Raw genomic sequence first — 16908 nt, 5'->3', positions numbered from 1 at the left:
AAAGGCTAAATCATGTGAGGACTACAGGACGATAAGTTTGATGTCACACGAAGCTTAAGTTGTTCTAAGGATCATAAACAAAAGGATAGAGAGTAGGGCAAGTGATTACTTAGGGGATGATCAGTTTTGGTTTAGGAAGGGAACGCGAGATGCCATTGCGGTAATGAGATTATTAATCGAGAGGAATATAAAACACAACCAGGAGGTATTTGCCTGTTTCGTAGATTTCGAAAAAGCTTTTTATGGAGTGAACTGGGAAAAACTAATGATTATATTGCAGAAAATAGGAATAGATTGGAGAGAAAGGAGGATTAAGGATATTAAGAAAAGACTCGTAAAAACTTTGATATGGAGCGTAGTTATGTACGGTGCGGAAACGTGGTCATTGAAGCAGGAGGATAGACGTAGACTGGAGGCTTTTGAAATGTGGGTTTGGAGAAGAATGGAGGTGAAATGGACAGAGAAGAAAGCAAATGAGGAAGTACTTGTTACGGTTGGCGAAGAGAGGGGTTTGTTGAGAGAAATCCTGTGGAGGCAGGAAAAGTGGATGAAGGCGGTATTGACCGACAGTGAGATGTTGAAGACTGTAATAGAGGAGAGAATGTTAGGCAAACGAGGTAAGGGAAGGAACAGGATAGGGATGTTGGACGGGACGAAGGGAGGAAGAAGGTACTCAGAGATGCAGTGGGGTCTGGTGTGGAGGAGGATACTGGATTTTGTATTTTTTTAGGAATCACAAAATATTTATTTAGTAGGCGTGTCCATCCAAAAACCTACCTTAACCGGTAGATTACCTAATAATATATATATATATATATATATATATATATATATATATATATATATATATATATATATGTATATATATATGAAAATATATATGAATATATATATATATATATAATATTATATATATAATATTATATATATAATATTATATATATATATATAACATTTTATATATATAATGGGCCGCGGTAGTCCAATGGGTAGAGCGTTGGACTACTGACTGGAGGGTCCCGGGTTCGATTCCCGGGAAAGGCACTCTGGGCACCTGCAGCTCCACCCAAGCTATGTGATTTTTCGGGTACCAGGTCTTCCTGGGAAACCATAAACGGCACAGGTAAAGGAACTGGCTCCCCTACCCTGATGGGTGAATTTCACACGCCGCATAGGGCATAGTACTGGGTGAACTCTGCCATCACCTACCAAACCGACCTTCGGGTTGATTACTGTGTTTTTTTTATATATATAATATATACATATATAAAAAGAACGACCTTGCACTTGACGAAGGATACGCAAGATTAAGTTCCGAAAACTGGGACTTGACATTTAGGGGGATTTTGTAAAGTTGAGAGATTCAGGTACCTAGTGAATTATAGATTCTGAATGACTGATCCATCTTAACGAATTTTTTTCGATTTTTTTATTATCATTTTATAATGGCATTTGGATGAGTTGAGAAAATCAATGCCAACGAGAGAAATTCCCAAGATTTTTTTTTTATTTCAGAGTTTACAAAATGGCTCACCGGAACAGTGGCTAGTCTATTATGTTTCGCACCACCTTACGCTCTAGTTCAAGGCACTTGAGATTTTTCACTATTAAATTTGTTTATGGGAAGTCTGAATTTTTGTGGCACCATATTTGTTCGGAATTCACGTATTAGTTTTTCTGCTGAGGCACACGAGGTAGGGTTATTTTATGCATGCGGTAGGGTTATTTTGTTTCGTTTTTGATTTCTAGTTAACCTTTGTCAGTAACTAAGTAGTAATTAAGTGGGACCATTATAAAGGTGTACTTCCACTGCCTTTAATCATACTTAAATGACCAAGAAATCAATAAGGATTATATTAGACTTTTTTGCAATGGACATTTAATTATGATGATTTTTTTACTTGATGCATAGAAAATTATTTTTTACTTAAAATTTATTTTTTAATCCAATATTTATCTTAATTTTTTTTGTCAATTATTTGTAAGAACATTAAATGCGCAGCATGAGTTTTTAATTACACAATTTAATTTTTGTATTCGAACTAAGTAATAAAAATCAATATCCATTTTTTCTATCCTTTATTTCATGGTAATATATTTTAATACAAAGCTGAAAATAATTTTTGATGGGTAATGTTTTTTTGTAAATTTATAATAAGATCAAGTGGGCATTTACCTTTGGGAAATTAAGAGTAATATGAACACATGGCTGCCTTTTTCCCAGGTTTCACGTGAAAATTTTTATATCTACTTAAGTACTTTATAAAAACTCTTCAGTTAGCTAAAATACTCGGTTACCTACTTCTGCCATGAATTGATAGTCAGAAATTTTTATTAAAACAAAATTGCTAACTTATCGCTAAAATAATATAACAATGATGGAATATATTTTACGATGTGATCGCTTTTTAAGGTGAAAGTAAATTTAATTATATTTACACGATGGACTTTATCGTTAATATAACTATGGCGCTCAACCAGGTTGAAATATTAATATTTACTGGAGTGTTCATTCTAAGAGGCGAATTACCGAATCATGGGATTATTTTCCTTGGATTTTGTTTGAATTCCCCACATCGAAAGACAGCCATGCGTTAAAGCTAATCTACAAGAATAGTATTCAGGTGAAGAGGGGCGCTCTCTTTTCCGAATTCGAACTCACAACCTGGAAGGGAGGGAACTTTTCTCTCTTAAAAGAAGTCTCAAATATTCCAGACAAATCAATCTTCCAGAGCGAAGCTCAAGGAGACAAGCGGTCCGGGAGGCCGAAGCTGTGTTTCGGTAGGCTCAAGGATAAAGGAGAAATTCGTATTCAGGAAAAGATACCCATTTGGTTGGAAGGGAATAGTAGAAGAAGAATGAAGAAAAAGTAAGGAAGGAAGAAAAGCAAAAAAATTGTCTGCGGGGCGTCCAGGAACTGGTTTCTCAGAACAAGAAGCAACCGGGCTGGAAGAAGAAAATGTTCTTCGGCGCAAATGGTTCCAGAAAGTCGCCGCTAGATGGAGGAAGCATCCTTCGCCGCTTTCTTTAACCATGAGCCGACTCGCTATCATTAACGGTTATCTAGCGACCCTCACACCACCCAGAAGGACCGAAAGAGCATCCTTCATCTTCCATCCTCTCGACTGTGTCCGGATGTGTCTTACATTCGCTGATAACTTTGGGTGCTGGAGTTAAAAATATGTCGATTACGTGAAATGGTTAAAAACTGTTTCGGAAGGTTACCTTCCTTAAGAAAACCTTTTCAGAATCCTATAAAGTTTACTTAAACATTATTTTTGCTAAATCAATGAAATACTCTGGGCATGTTGAACATGTGTATGAGGCGAATATAAAGTTGGTGGTAATCATAATGCGTAATCAACAGTGTTGGGCGTAGAATATAGTTGGAGAGCGAGAGAGATGGAGGGAAAGAATGGGGGAAAGGTTGAGTGACCTAACAGCACATGCCCACGAAGAGAACGAACGCAGGTTGCTGCCCACACGGAGTGGCGTTCGTCGTCAGCATCCACGTTCGCCCCAGGAGTAAAGGAGGGATGAGGAAGGGGAGAGGGAGGAATGGGTGGTTTAGAGATTAGGGGAATGAGGAGGGAGCGAGGAGGAGGTGGACGAGAGGCCGCAGGGGTTGAGGAGGAGTTGGGTCGTTGGTGAGTCTTCGGCAGCGAAGGCCGGTCAGCGGGCGGCGAGTACTGTCTCCCTCTCTACCTCCATTTCTCTCTCTCCGCTCCTCTCAGTCTGCTTTTCAGGACCTCTAGCTCCGTCTTCTCTTCTTTCTCTTCTTTTCCATACCTCTCCCCACCCCCTTTCCTCTTTTCGTTCCCGCAGTGAGACGAACCCCAGCGAGCCTTACCCATTCCGAAGAATCCACGCCCTGTTGCCGGTTCTCCCACATCTTTCCTCTCTCTATCTCTCTCCCCTTTAAGAACCATCGGAGCTCCTGCGGTTGGACTTGGGCCGCGCGGAGAGCACGGAAGAGTGATGCTGCCGCTGCATCACATGCACTTGATCCTGTTATTGATGATTAAAAGAATCTTAATGCCACCCTTCAACCAAATGATCAACTTCTTACCAGGAGTAAATGTGACTATTTTTCGGGGCACTGAAATCCCAAATGACACGCGTTGAAGTCTCTTTGACACGCGTTGAAATTTTCCTGCAAACTTTTTTTGCGATTTTCATTCGAAGCTGTAGTTGTATTCAGACTGCCTCGAGACTATATGAGGATGTACGGATGGGCCTCAGGTGAGGTATCAGAAAGTTTTGGAAACAAAATTTGTTAAATTTAGGTTTTTACAATGAAACAATTCGTGTATTTTTTTAAGGATAAAGAACCTCGAAGTTTTGATTTTATTTGAAATGATCTTCACTAACTGTGGATTTATATTTTCTAGTTTTCTGATTCTAGTTTTAATTGTTACTCCTATTGGGTAACGTTCCTAGGGCCATGAATGAAATATAAATACTGAATTCATCTATTTTCAAACCTATTCATTTATTTTTGCTTAGAGCCTTGTCGGAACCGGTACGGGGAGGGGCATATAAAAATTCTTTATGGATGAGGGAGATGTTAACAAAAGAGTTTAATTGCACATATTCATGTGTTATTTAATTCAGCTAGACCGAGCTATTTTGCAAAACATTTGCGAAACTGCTGGTCTACATATTTCCACATGGTTTTACGTGCTGTACGGATGGATTTGTTTGGCTTTTAGGTTCGTCCACGTTTGTTGTCAGTACGTAGCACTTTCGACGAAGAATTCCGCTGCTGGAGAACACAACAGGTGGAGGGAAAGAGAAGAGGGGAAGGAAGAGCTGGACTCTTTCTCTCTCGACTCCTTGAGAAGAGGCAACGCGGGGGCAAGGCGCCTCAGGTGAAGGAGAAGCCGATTGGCTGAGAGGACTGAGGAGGAGAAGGCTCCGCCCCCATCACCCTCCACCGTCGCCGGCGCTCCTGCGAAGCAGCGAGGTGGCCGTGAGTTTTCGAGTGCCCGGGTCGCGCGGAGGACACGATCGGACTGGTTGGCGTCGATGCGGGATTAAGCAAGTGTGGGGCGCGGAAGTGCGGTGCTTTGGATTGGGTGCAAGTGTTTGCGGCGCCCGAGTGTGATTTACATCGCTAACTATGCATCGCGGCCGTTCTCTGCGTCAGGGATCGGACAGGGAGACGACGGAAAGGGCCGTGATTGGCCTTGTGCTGTGAGTGAAGTGCTCTCGCGAGGCGAGGTATTTTTCAGCGTCGCGAGATTTAAAAAAAAGTGCATTGCTCCCGCATTGACGGCAGACACGACCGAACTGTGAAGTTCGTGACACGGTGTTTTTCTGTCGCGGGTGTTTGTTCATTTGTGAGTGAATAACTTCTGTGGGGACACGGGACCGGGACAGGGTTTTTTTATAACAGTAGGTGAGGCGTGTTCTTCACTTTTCGCTGAGTTTGGGGAAATGTTATTCGTTTCTTGTGGCCAGGGAGACACCCTTGGATATCCACTTTTTTGACATCTGAAAAGTGGTGCGGAATCTTTCGAGCACCTGCACGTCAGTTTCTGCTGCCTCTGGTCATCGCCTTGGCAGTGGACGGACTCTCCTGCCTCCGGGGGAATCGCCGCATTGCCGGCCCGTCAGCGTGCGACCTCTGCCTGCGGTAGTCGGCAAGCGCGCAACTCGAATACTGGAGGTTTTTGGAAGTTGCTCTGAATGGAATTTAATTCAAATGAAAATATTGTGTTGCATAAAAAGTGAGTGCTTAGTTTCTGGATTAAGGCAACTTAGTGTGCCTTTCGTGAGGTCTAGTGAAGTGTACTCTATTAGGATTTAAAAGGAATTCTCTTCACGGATACTTATGCAGGTAAATTTTCTGGGTGTTATTGTCATCATTTAAGTAATATCCTCAGTGGAATGATTCGATTAGGGCCACCAGCTCATATTTTATGTATATAATGAAAATGTGTTTTGTGCTGCGCATCGAACTGTAATTATAAGACGACGGAATTTAAGGCATGAATTCCGTTGGTAATACCGCTAATATTTAAGATGCATAATTAACATACTACGAGGCGACATTCACCTTTGAAGTAATCAGGAAGAGAAATAAAACGAAGAAATTATTTCAAGTTCGGAAATGATCCATTTGCAAGTGTTTGAAATTTCCTGTGTAGTTATTATGACAAGTTTAAGAAATAGGAAAGTTCCTAAAGTATATAGTGCTTACTTAAGCGAGTAAGTTTTAATTTTGTGTGCCATTCAAGTACAAAAGTAGTTGTTAGCCGAAGAATCCAAGAAGCAATACGTACCGAAAGTCATTTCCAGATAGATAAATCTTCATTACTACTTCTTGGCGAGATTACCAGCAGTACAAAGTATTGCCATGACGAGGATGAAGTTGTGTGAGTCTTTTCACACTTCAACGCGGGTCATGCATGCGGTATTTCCGATGCAGAAAAAAATGCCTTTGTTCCTTATACTCCTGCTCCTTCTTTTCCGCAGGTAAAAAATAAATGGAATTTTAGGTTCTTATCAGTATTTTCCTCTTTCCATCCGTGTGAACATTTTTCAGTGTCTATGTTAGCAAGTGAATATATCCTGACTGTGCTTTGAGAAACAATTTGTGTTTTGATAACATACTGTTAGCTCCCCTACTGAGGGGGAGTTTAGTGAGGTGATAGGAGGACACGCAGCATGTCGCAAGACGCAAAAATGCTGCGGACTATCAGGTGGCGGTGGTTTTTAAGCCCTTCGGGGCATTTGCTATCCCTTCTGGTACTGTTTCTCCTAGTGGCTGCAGAAGGTAGAGGTCCGGGGCCGGGACAAGGGGGCAAGAGGCAACGGTCTCCGATGACCGCGCCTACGCTCATACAAGTTCCTCAACCTCTGCCATCGTCGAGGGCGGCTTCGGAGGAACAAATGCAGTCAAGAGCTGTGGACACTCGGGTGACCCTTGAGGTGTTAGAGGGCCGTCCGCGGGGTACTAGGGTGGGTTTTATTCCCACAAAACCGGATTTCACCTACCGATTCAACGAACCCCCAAAGGAATTTCTCCTAAATGCCACTACTGGTGAAATCACTACGGCCGCCGTGCTCGATAGAGAGGCATTACGGAGCGATAGGTATGATTTAGTTGTTCTTTCAAGTCAGCCTACATACCCCATCGAAGTGAGGATAATTGTAGGAGATGTGAATGATAATGCTCCTGAATTTCCGGAACCCAGCTTAGCGGTGGCGTTCTCGGAAAGCGCAAGCGCGGGAACTAGGCTACTTTTAGATACAGCTTCGGATAGAGACACGGGAGTGAACGGAATGTCTGACGATTACAGAATAGAGTCTGGAAATGTCGACGAAAAATTTAGGTTAATGGTAACAGCAAATCCTAGTGGTGATACGTCATATTTACATTTGGAAACAACGGGTCAGTTAGATAGAGAGGCTAGGGCAACGTATCGTCTTAACATTTCTGCGAGAGATGGAGGAACCCCGGTCAAATTAGGATTCCTTTTAGTAAACGTTACTATCCTCGACGTCAACGATAATCCACCAATTTTTGACCACAGTGATTATATTGTTTCTCTTAATGAAAGTGTCCTTCCCGGAACACCTGTTCTTCAAGTGATGGCTACTGACAGTGATTCCGGTGACAATGCCAAGATTACCTACTACTTAGCAGATACAGAGACACAGTTTTCCGTAGATCCAGAAACTGGCGTGATTTCGACTATGGAGACTCTGAGTTGCCCTCAAAACTGTCCTCAACAGCAGCAACAACAAATGCAGCAGCAAGTTGGTGGCTTTGGGGGTGGTGGGATTGGATCAGGAGGTGGATCATGCCCAAAGAGCTGCGTTTTTACTGTTTTTGCTAGAGATCATGGCTCTCCTAGGCAGGATGGAAGAACCTACGTGACTGTCAATTTAGTGGACGCCAATGATCACGATCCAATTATCCGCTTTAGGTATTTTCCACCGACGGCTGCTTTCGCTACCGTCGACGAAAATGCAGTGAATGGCACCGTGGTCGCAGCAGTTTCCGTCATCGACTTTGACGAGGGTGCAAATGGGAGAACTTCTGTGGAGATACGCGCCGGTAACGAACTGGGCCATTTCAGACTCGAACCGAAAACATCATTCGACATTGTTAGAGTGAACGATGTTTTAGATCGAGAGCAATTGAATAAGTATAACCTCACTGTGGTGGCGACGGATGAGGGGTCTCCTCCTCGCTCAGCGACATCCTTTCTTGTTATTCATGTTAACGACATCAACGATCATGAGCCTGTGTTCGAGAAAAGCGAGTATTCGGCTGTGTTGAGCGAGAGCGCTCCGGTGGGAACATTTGTGGCGGCAATACATGCCACAGACGAAGATTCTGGCGTAAACTCACATATTTATTATGCAATAGAAGCCGGAGACGATCAAAGATGGTTCGACATTGATGGAGCGTCAGGCCTTGTGACTACGCAAGCTCCTTTGGATAGAGAAGTTCGGGGCACAGTTGAACTGAGGATATCAGCTAGGGATGGAGGGCCAAACCCCAAATGGGCTCGCGCTACTTTGAAGGTAACGGTCCTAGATGAAAATGATGAAAGGCCAGAATTTGCAATGCCTAGCGTGCGGGTGAGGTTATCAGAAAGTACACCCCCGGGAACACTCGTTGCATCATTAACTGCAGCCGACCATGACCAAGGAACCAATGGAAGTGTCACATATGGACTTCACTCAGATGTGGCACAGCGATATCCAGGTTTATTCGCTCTTGATCCCGTTACAGGTCAGCTGACCACAAGAACTAAATTGGACAGAGAAAGTATCGCTGAATACGAGATACGGGTAATTGCTCGTGATCAGGGAATCCCTCCTCAGTCTTCTACCGCAACTGTGATGCTATCTGTGGATGACGAGAACGATAATAGTCCAGAATTCTATCCGCATCAATATTTCGTTGCTATTCCCGAAGATTCTCCCGTGGGGACAACGTTATTAACTGTCACAGCAACAGACGACGACGAAGGTGAAAATGCTCGGGTTGAGTATTCGATTGAAGCAGGGGAAGAAACGGGTTTATTCCGTATCGAATCTCGCTCGGGTGATTTGACACTTATTTCACCACTTTCAGCCACGCAAAAGCCTTTGTTTTCTTTGCGTATTGCCGCCAAGGACAGAGGAGATAGAAGAGCTGTAGAAGATGCTATTATAGAAGTTGTGAAGTCCAGCCGGCTGGAAAAGATACAGTTTGAATCTGCAGAGAGTGGTTACAAGTTCAAAATTCGTGAGGATCATGCGAAAAGGGAACCATCACTGGGAAGAGAAGTTGGTCGAGTTCGAGTGGCTGGTGGAAGAGGATATAGGGACAGTGTCAGGTATTCTATTGCCCTAGGTGATTCGAAGAGGGCATTTAGGATTGACGAACGCACGGGTATCATCACAACTGGAAATAGAATTGACAGAGAAGCAGCCGCTTCTTACCGCCTCACTGCTGTTGCACGAGCAGGGCTTGCATATGGCTCTGTTACTGTACACGTTTCCGTGTTAGATGAAAACGACTGTCCGCCTGTATTTCCTCGTGATAGGGACGAGGTAAAGTTGGATGAGAACGCGCCAGTTGGACAGGAAGTATATCTTGCTAAGGCAGAAGACCCGGATGCGGGAGAGAATGCGCAAGTTACTTATGGGTTGACCTCAAACCCAGAAGGGCAATTTAGGATAGCGCCCAAAACTGGTGTAATATATTTAAATAAACCGATTAGGGCAGAGCCAGGCGTTGCTCTCAGCTTGGAGGTTACTGCTACGGACAACGGAAAGCCTCCGTTATCTTCTAGGCATTCGGTTGTGGTAACTGTAGAGGATGTTAATGATCATACACCAGTGTTTGACCACACATCTTATGAAACTTCTCTTTTGGAATCAGCGCAGGTGAACGCTAGATTTTTTGCTCTATCTGCAACGGACACGGATCTGGGTGAGAATGGCAGAATTGCTTTTGACATTGCCGAAGGCAACGCGGATGGGAAATTTGGCGTTTTTCCTGATGGATTCTTGTATGTAAGAAGTCCTTTGGATAGAGAGGAGCGTGATTACTATGCATTAGTGGTAAGGGCTCACGATCATGGGTCTCCTCCCAGATCATCTCATGTGCCTGTGGTAGTTCATGTAATAGATGAAAATGATAACGCACCAGAATTTTTCAATGCCACGTTTAACTTTTATGTGAGAGAAAATGAGCCTCCTGATACTTTTGTCGGAAAGTTGACGGCTTCGGATATGGATATTGGTAGAAACGCCGAATTAACATTCTCATTGGCTGGCGGTGGAACAGGTGGAGTGGCAGACGACTTTGCGATTGATCCCCACAATGGATTCCTGAAGACTTTACGACGTTTCGATCGAGAAAGTCTAGTAGCACTTGGGACCGGCCAAAGTGTCTTGTCAGTTGAAGCGATAGTAACAGATAATGGCTCACCTCGATTACGTGATCGCGCGAAAGTCAACGTGTATGTTACCGACGTAAATGATAACGCTCCTCGTTTCCTCAGGACTCCATATCGCGTTCAGATCTCCGAGGTGGCTTCAATTGGCACTCAGGTTCTTCGCCTTTACGCATCCGATGCAGACGAAGGTCTAAATGGAGATGTATTTTACGCCTTCGTGTCTGGAAATGAAGCAAGAAGGTTTGCTGTCGACGAAGCAACAGGGCAAATTTCTCTCGCTGGATCTTTGGACAGAGAAGTATCCCCTAAATATGTGATGACGGTTGCCGCTTATGACGCTGGCGAGTCGGCTTCCCTTAGCGTTACTACCACCGTCATAATTGACGTACTGGACGAAAATGACAATGCTCCAGAATTTACGCAAACCACCACTCATGTATCAGTATCTGAAAAGACTCCTGTAGGCACTCTTCTTGTGCAGTTTAGAGCTACCGATGCTGACCTAGGACTCAATAGTGATGTTACTTTCTCCATTGCTGCCGGAAATAGAAGGGATACCTTTAGGATGGATTCGGCAACGGGTGAACTATATCTTCACAAGTCTCTTGACTACGAAGAATTGAGAGAATATAAATTAAACATAACTGCCAGTGATGGAGGTAATCCGTCTCTCTCGACGACAGTTCCTTTCGGTGTCAGTGTGGAGGACGACAACGATAATCCCCCTGCTTTCCCGTCTACGGCTATTGTGAGACAGATTCAGGAAGGAATTCCAGTTAGGACCCCCATTGTTACAGTGACAGCGGAAGATCCAGATTCGGGTGACAATGGACGGGTGATGTATAGCATTGCCAGGCAAGAGCCGCCTGGTCATCATTTCGGAATAGGGGCGACGACGGGCGTCGTGCATACGCTCTTGCCAATTGACAGGGAGGCTGTGGATACTTTTAGGTTGACAGTGGTAGCAACTGACAGGGGTTCCTCAATTAGATTGTCGGCCGAGAAGCTAGTGACAGTGATAGTGGAGGACGTGAATGACAACGCACCCACATTCGTTTCGATGAGTGCTGCTGTACTTCCGCGGCCGGCAGATCGGGATGCGTATGTTATGACGGTCCACGCTAGGGATCTAGACTCGAGCACAAACGGCCTTGTGACGTATGAATTGGTCGGAGGTAACTCTGACCTCTTCACACTTCACCGCAGCACTGGAGAGTTGACTCTGAGGAGATCATTGCCAGATCCACCTGAAGAGACGAGGTACCAGCTGACGGTGAAGGCGACCGATGAAGCGGTTCAGGCTGACCGAAAATCAATGGACGCTTACGTTACTGTGATAGCGACGGCACCCTCGGGTAGTGATGTAGGCGGTGTAGGAAATGTAGGTCCTGTGTTTGAAGGGGGTGAGGCAAGATTAGGAAGTGTTTATGAAAACGAACCGATTGGTACAAGTATAGCTACAGTAGGTGCTAGGCTGCCGGGAAACTCTTTGGCAGAAGTCGAATACTATGTGACAAATGTGACAGTGGCAACAGGGTCTCGCAGTACGGGAGAGAATTCTCTGCACAGCCTCCAGCAGGTGGATCGACTCTTTGACATCGACACCAAATTGGGAGTGATATCAACGGCTGTGGTGCTGGACCGAGAAGGAGGGGCTGATGCTTATGACGTGGAAGTCTACGCCGTGGTTGTCAGCTCTTTGACCCCTCAGACGACAGCAACAAGGGTGAGTACTCTCCTGATATATCCTTAGCATTCTTCTTTTACTGTGTCTTTAAGTGAAAAACTTGATATATCTGACCATGCATTCCACAACATTCCTCCTGGAGTACGTCAAATGTAAGTTTAAAACCTTCCGTTATTCTAACTTTAGAATTGAAATGTGCTCGCAAAAAGCCCGCAAAGTATTCTAAGTAAATTTTTGCTAAGCATTATGTCGTATTGAAATTTTGAACCATGTTGTTTATACTTGGTAATATAATGTATGGTGCAACATTTTTCATTCATATTTTTATTTATGACTATACTCTCAAATCCGGTCTGTTCTAATCAAGTTTATTTCTGTCCACCACCTTAGCTGTATTTATAAAGAGAAAACTAAACGGTCATATTGCCAGTGTTGATACTGAAGTAAGAAGGTTTTTTCTTAAAACGGTGGAAAAAATGTTAATCCAATTGATTGATTTCTAACCTAAATTCATAGTTTTAGGTAAATTTTGAGGGAATACATTTCTTAATTCGATGCGTCCTTCGTTATTGATCTAATTAATTTCAGAAAATTATAATACGTTATATTCCTGCCTTTTTATCATATTCGACGGAAATAATGAGATAAATTTGAAATAATGATATCCTTGTTATGGTTTTAGGTACGAAACAAAGGGAAAGTGACACAGCCCTTATTTTCATAACGAACGTTAAAACATTTTTTAATTTAACTGTGCTGCAGTTTTCAACGCAAAGTTTCATTATGAAGGCAGAAGATTGTGAGGAAAAGTAGTGACTAAGTAAGTTTCATTTAAACTTGTCTTTGACTGCATTGTGAATCCTACTCGGAAATGCTCATATTCGTTGGAAATAAATGTAAAATGGGAATCAAAGTAAATAGATGAATGCTAATGGTGCCCAATTTCAAGGCCGAATGATATTTAACCGAAAAAACAACCAATAGAGATGCATCATAGTTTGTCGGGGTAATGTTCCACCTCTATACAAACATTTAAAAACTAGCGCATAAGTATCAATTACTTAACATGAAAAGTAGAAAGAATAAAGAGTGGGAAAGGTCAATATCAAAGTTTCTATCCCCATGAACTACATGTCAAACTCCCCTTCATGGGATTTATGTGCCAGTAAGAGCATAATATTTGCTTTCTTTAGTGGATTTAAACAAAATTAAATAAATCAATGGAAACAATATCTTGAAAGGATAGTCGTGCAGAAAAAAATTACCTGCGGAATGTGCCAAGTGTTTTCAATCTCTTCCATCATTGCTCGATGTATATATGAAAACTTTCGGCAGAGTTGAATTCCTTTCAGCTCTTCATCCTTCACGATCAATTCAAAGTTGTTTCTTTATTCTAATCTCCTAACTTCATTTCTTAATGGCATATGAATATCGCAGACAAATAGGACTCCATCTGAGAATTTGCTGCCCTAATTATTCCACGCCCAAGTACCTTTCTGTCAAAATGAATTTATTTTCAGAACTAATTTGATGTTAAAAAAAGATTATCGCTTTCTAACCTTTCAATTTACTAATGCAACATTGATTTCCAATAGTATTTCGAATATTTTGCTATCACATAAACAATTTTTTGGTACAAAACCCAGCTGAATTGGTCGCAAAGAGAAACTTCCAGAATTCATGGAATTCTCACAATTTGAATGCTGTCGGTATTTATGGAATTGTGATGCACTTTATTGTCCCTTAGCAGTTATTACGATAGCACTCTCCTGCTTTGAAGCCCGAAAGATAGTATTTTCTTTCTCTGCGAACGTTTCCACCTTATTATTTTCAACTAAGAAATATTTACTTATGACGTGACTCCATTTTTCTTTCAAGTCCTCCATTTCCGCTCATAATTTACTCTTACGAGATGGCTATGAAAGTCTACTTTAATGAAAATCGACTTATTGAGACGCACTTTGGAAAAATGTGAGAAAGGCAAATGAGAGGTATTTTTTCACTTTTGTTACGCCGGATGTGTTTTTTTATTAACGCTGGATGTGGTTGGCCTTTGGTACCATCTGAGATTTTGATAATGAGTGAATCAGTTGATGTCCATAAAAGGGTTTGGTTCAAAGAATGAGGCAGGCAGCGTTTTTTTATACACATTAAGGGTACAAATAAACTGTGATAGAGTTCATTTAGAAACTAAGATCCATCTGGATAAAGTAAGAGAAAAATACACCAGCACGATTAATTTTAATACTACTAGTTATTCTTCCTCTCACAATGGAATCTAAAGCAACCTGTGAAAAATCACTCCAAAACCGATTTTTTTATTGCTAAAAGAGCGTCTACAATCCCATTTAAAAACACTTCACATTTGACCTCAGTTGTATAAACAAAGGTGGTGTACTGTCATCCGTACCTCTTGCCCTCGTGGCAGGATATGCCGTTGATGGAGCTATAGAAACTTTCTATGCCCCGCACCTTCCCCGTGCTATTGTAAAAAAAATATTCCATTGCTATGGTTCCGATGGCATTTCAAATTTATTGAATGTCAAAAAGAGATCAATGTGTAATGAATTCACGTTTATATAAGTTGATTTGGTTCACGAAATCATTGGCAGCAAAGGTGTTATCAACAAAAATCGCGTAGTAGTCGAGTAATTACCATTTTTCAAGACTGCACACTCTCTTAAAGGCTCCTACACGGGCACTGGTGAACATGGTAATGCTGGTAATTAATATCGGTAATTGTTTCTGCACCACGGCGATGAGTCTCTTGGAAGGTGCTGTGTAACGGTTTATTATCCAGAAGAATAGTATAACCGCGATCCTTCCATATGTCATTCATTGTTGTTATAGTGTTAGCAATACTGAGTGCCAGGATATAGTGAACTAAGTACGATGCAATTTACGGGTAGCCACGTGGCGTGTGTCTGGAGGTGTAAAATAATCAGTCTTTATTATGCGGATTCGGGTGAATTGTGTTCGCATATGCCAGATTGCGAGGTTGTTTTATCGTTGTTTTTTGGGTTCTTAGCAATGGTTTAATTTTGATTGCCAATTGTGAAATGGAATAAAAATACTGACATCCATCCGCCCTTGGGTAGCCATTTCATTTATCACATTTGTCGATAAAATGTTGGACCCTATTGGCTGTCTCGGTGCCGTGAGTACATTCTAGGGTGTTTCATTCTGTTAATCCCAATATAGTCGGTACAAAACATTATTTTCCGCATAGGTTATTGCCTATGCTGAAATAAAAATAAACTTCGTTTTGTACTTAGAGCGAGCAAATTATCTCACCCAAGCGTATTTTCTGCGTTTCATGTTTATTCTAGTCGCTCAGAAAATTTATTTTCGGACGAAATAATTTCTTTTTGCCTTTAAATATTTTTTTCGTGGCAACTTAAAAATTTGAATTCGAAAGTTTTAGCAATGCGATCAATTGCTAGTGGACAGTCGTGTGAATTTCACCTCCGTGAGTTGTAATAGTTGAGCGTATCTAGACGTTGAGTTCTCTTGAAGTGAGAAATGAAATGATCCTATGCCTTGCATTGTCAATAAAACCTATGTTAATGAATAGAAACATCCTGCGAATATCAGGACTTGGGTGTCCGCCCAACGTCGACGTGCAAAATTAGAACGCTACTCACTGTTTTTAATTCCAAGGATTGTTTGATTCGTGAGGATTGAGTTCACTATTCGTTAGCCTTCGTGATTGATATTCAGATTTTCATGAGGAGGAGGAGGAGGGGGAGGGGAGCATAGTTTGGTGGCACCATTTGCTTTCCATCAAGGCAGTACTCAGCAAATCACAAAGATTGTGCTTAGCTGGGGTTTCCAGAAGTCTTATCTGGATTTGAAACCCTGACCCTCGTGTCAATTTACGAATCCCCTACCCGCCAGCAATCACGCCACCTGCTAAACTTTAGCTAAGGCTTATTGCAACTACGTGTTTTCGCTTTATGCAAATATTTTCGTCGCCATAATGGACCCTCTACTTTTTATGTTGCTATGCAAGGGAACGAATCCATGCCAAGATTTCTTCTTTTCCTACTGAAAAAAATATATGTACCAGGAGTTTGATTTTTCATAGCTTTTAAATATGAAATGTTTCTGTTCATCCGCTGCTGCTCATTTAGAAAATAGCTTGTTATCCTCAAGGAAATTTCAGTAAGAGTTGTACGTAATTTGAAATCTCTCTCTGTATTAAATATATCTGTTAATATCACCTTAAATTAGGCCATGCGGAGAGGCTTTTGAGCTAAATAATTGGCAAAAGCTCAGTTTGATCTCGTTAAGGCTGGACCAAAAGTAATATAATTGGATAGCTGTTTGTTGGAGGTAATCACTTATTTGTCTTGATTCCCTGGAATCTTTTTTTGGAAAAGTGTAGTTGAATTAGCCTAAAATTGTGCCTCGTTTATTTTGTAAATTTCCTCTAAACTTCCCTTTAGCATCATTTGGTCCAATCTAATCCACATCCCTGTAACTGCCCGAATATATAGTCTTTCCGAAAATTAGTTAGAGGATTACATTGATAAAGATTAGTTTAAAAAACAGAGTTGTATTTTGGTTTAACTCTTTTAATGTTTCCGATGTTACATTAATTCTATAAAAAACTTTAGCCTTTTATGAATCATGCTGCATACTGCCGTGTGTATTTGCCATACGGTCTAGTGTCGAACAAATCAATATACTGTTTTTGCTTTTTATCCTGTATACGTTGTGGTTTTGATGATTTATCACCTGATACAAATTTCCAGAAATTCTTTAAATTACCTGGCTGAGTTAGGTTAACAGAGTCAAATGAACGTTTTT

At 41.8% G+C, this 16908-nt stretch overlaps 1 protein-coding gene across 1 annotated transcript in view; it reads left to right on the top strand.

Annotated features, from left to right (window-relative positions):
- The first annotated feature begins 6672 nt into the window (after nucleotides 1-6672).
- ft (cadherin-related tumor suppressor fat) overlaps nucleotides 6673-16908 on the top strand; it is a 656626-nt gene continuing 646390 nt past the window's right edge. The window contains exons 1-2 of the mRNA XM_071589250.1: nucleotides 6673-7767; nucleotides 7822-12135. Coding sequence (XP_071445351.1) covers nucleotides 6673-7767; nucleotides 7822-12135 — 5409 coding nt within the window. The remainder of the gene's footprint in view (nucleotides 7768-7821; nucleotides 12136-16908) is intronic.

This window comes from Hetaerina americana, unplaced genomic scaffold (assembly GCF_022747635.1).
Source record: "Hetaerina americana unplaced genomic scaffold, ioHetAmer1.1.p SCAF_35, whole genome shotgun sequence".
NCBI lineage: Eukaryota > Metazoa > Arthropoda > Insecta > Odonata > Calopterygidae > Hetaerina > Hetaerina americana.
This window is presented reverse-complemented; position numbering and strand designations above follow the sequence as displayed.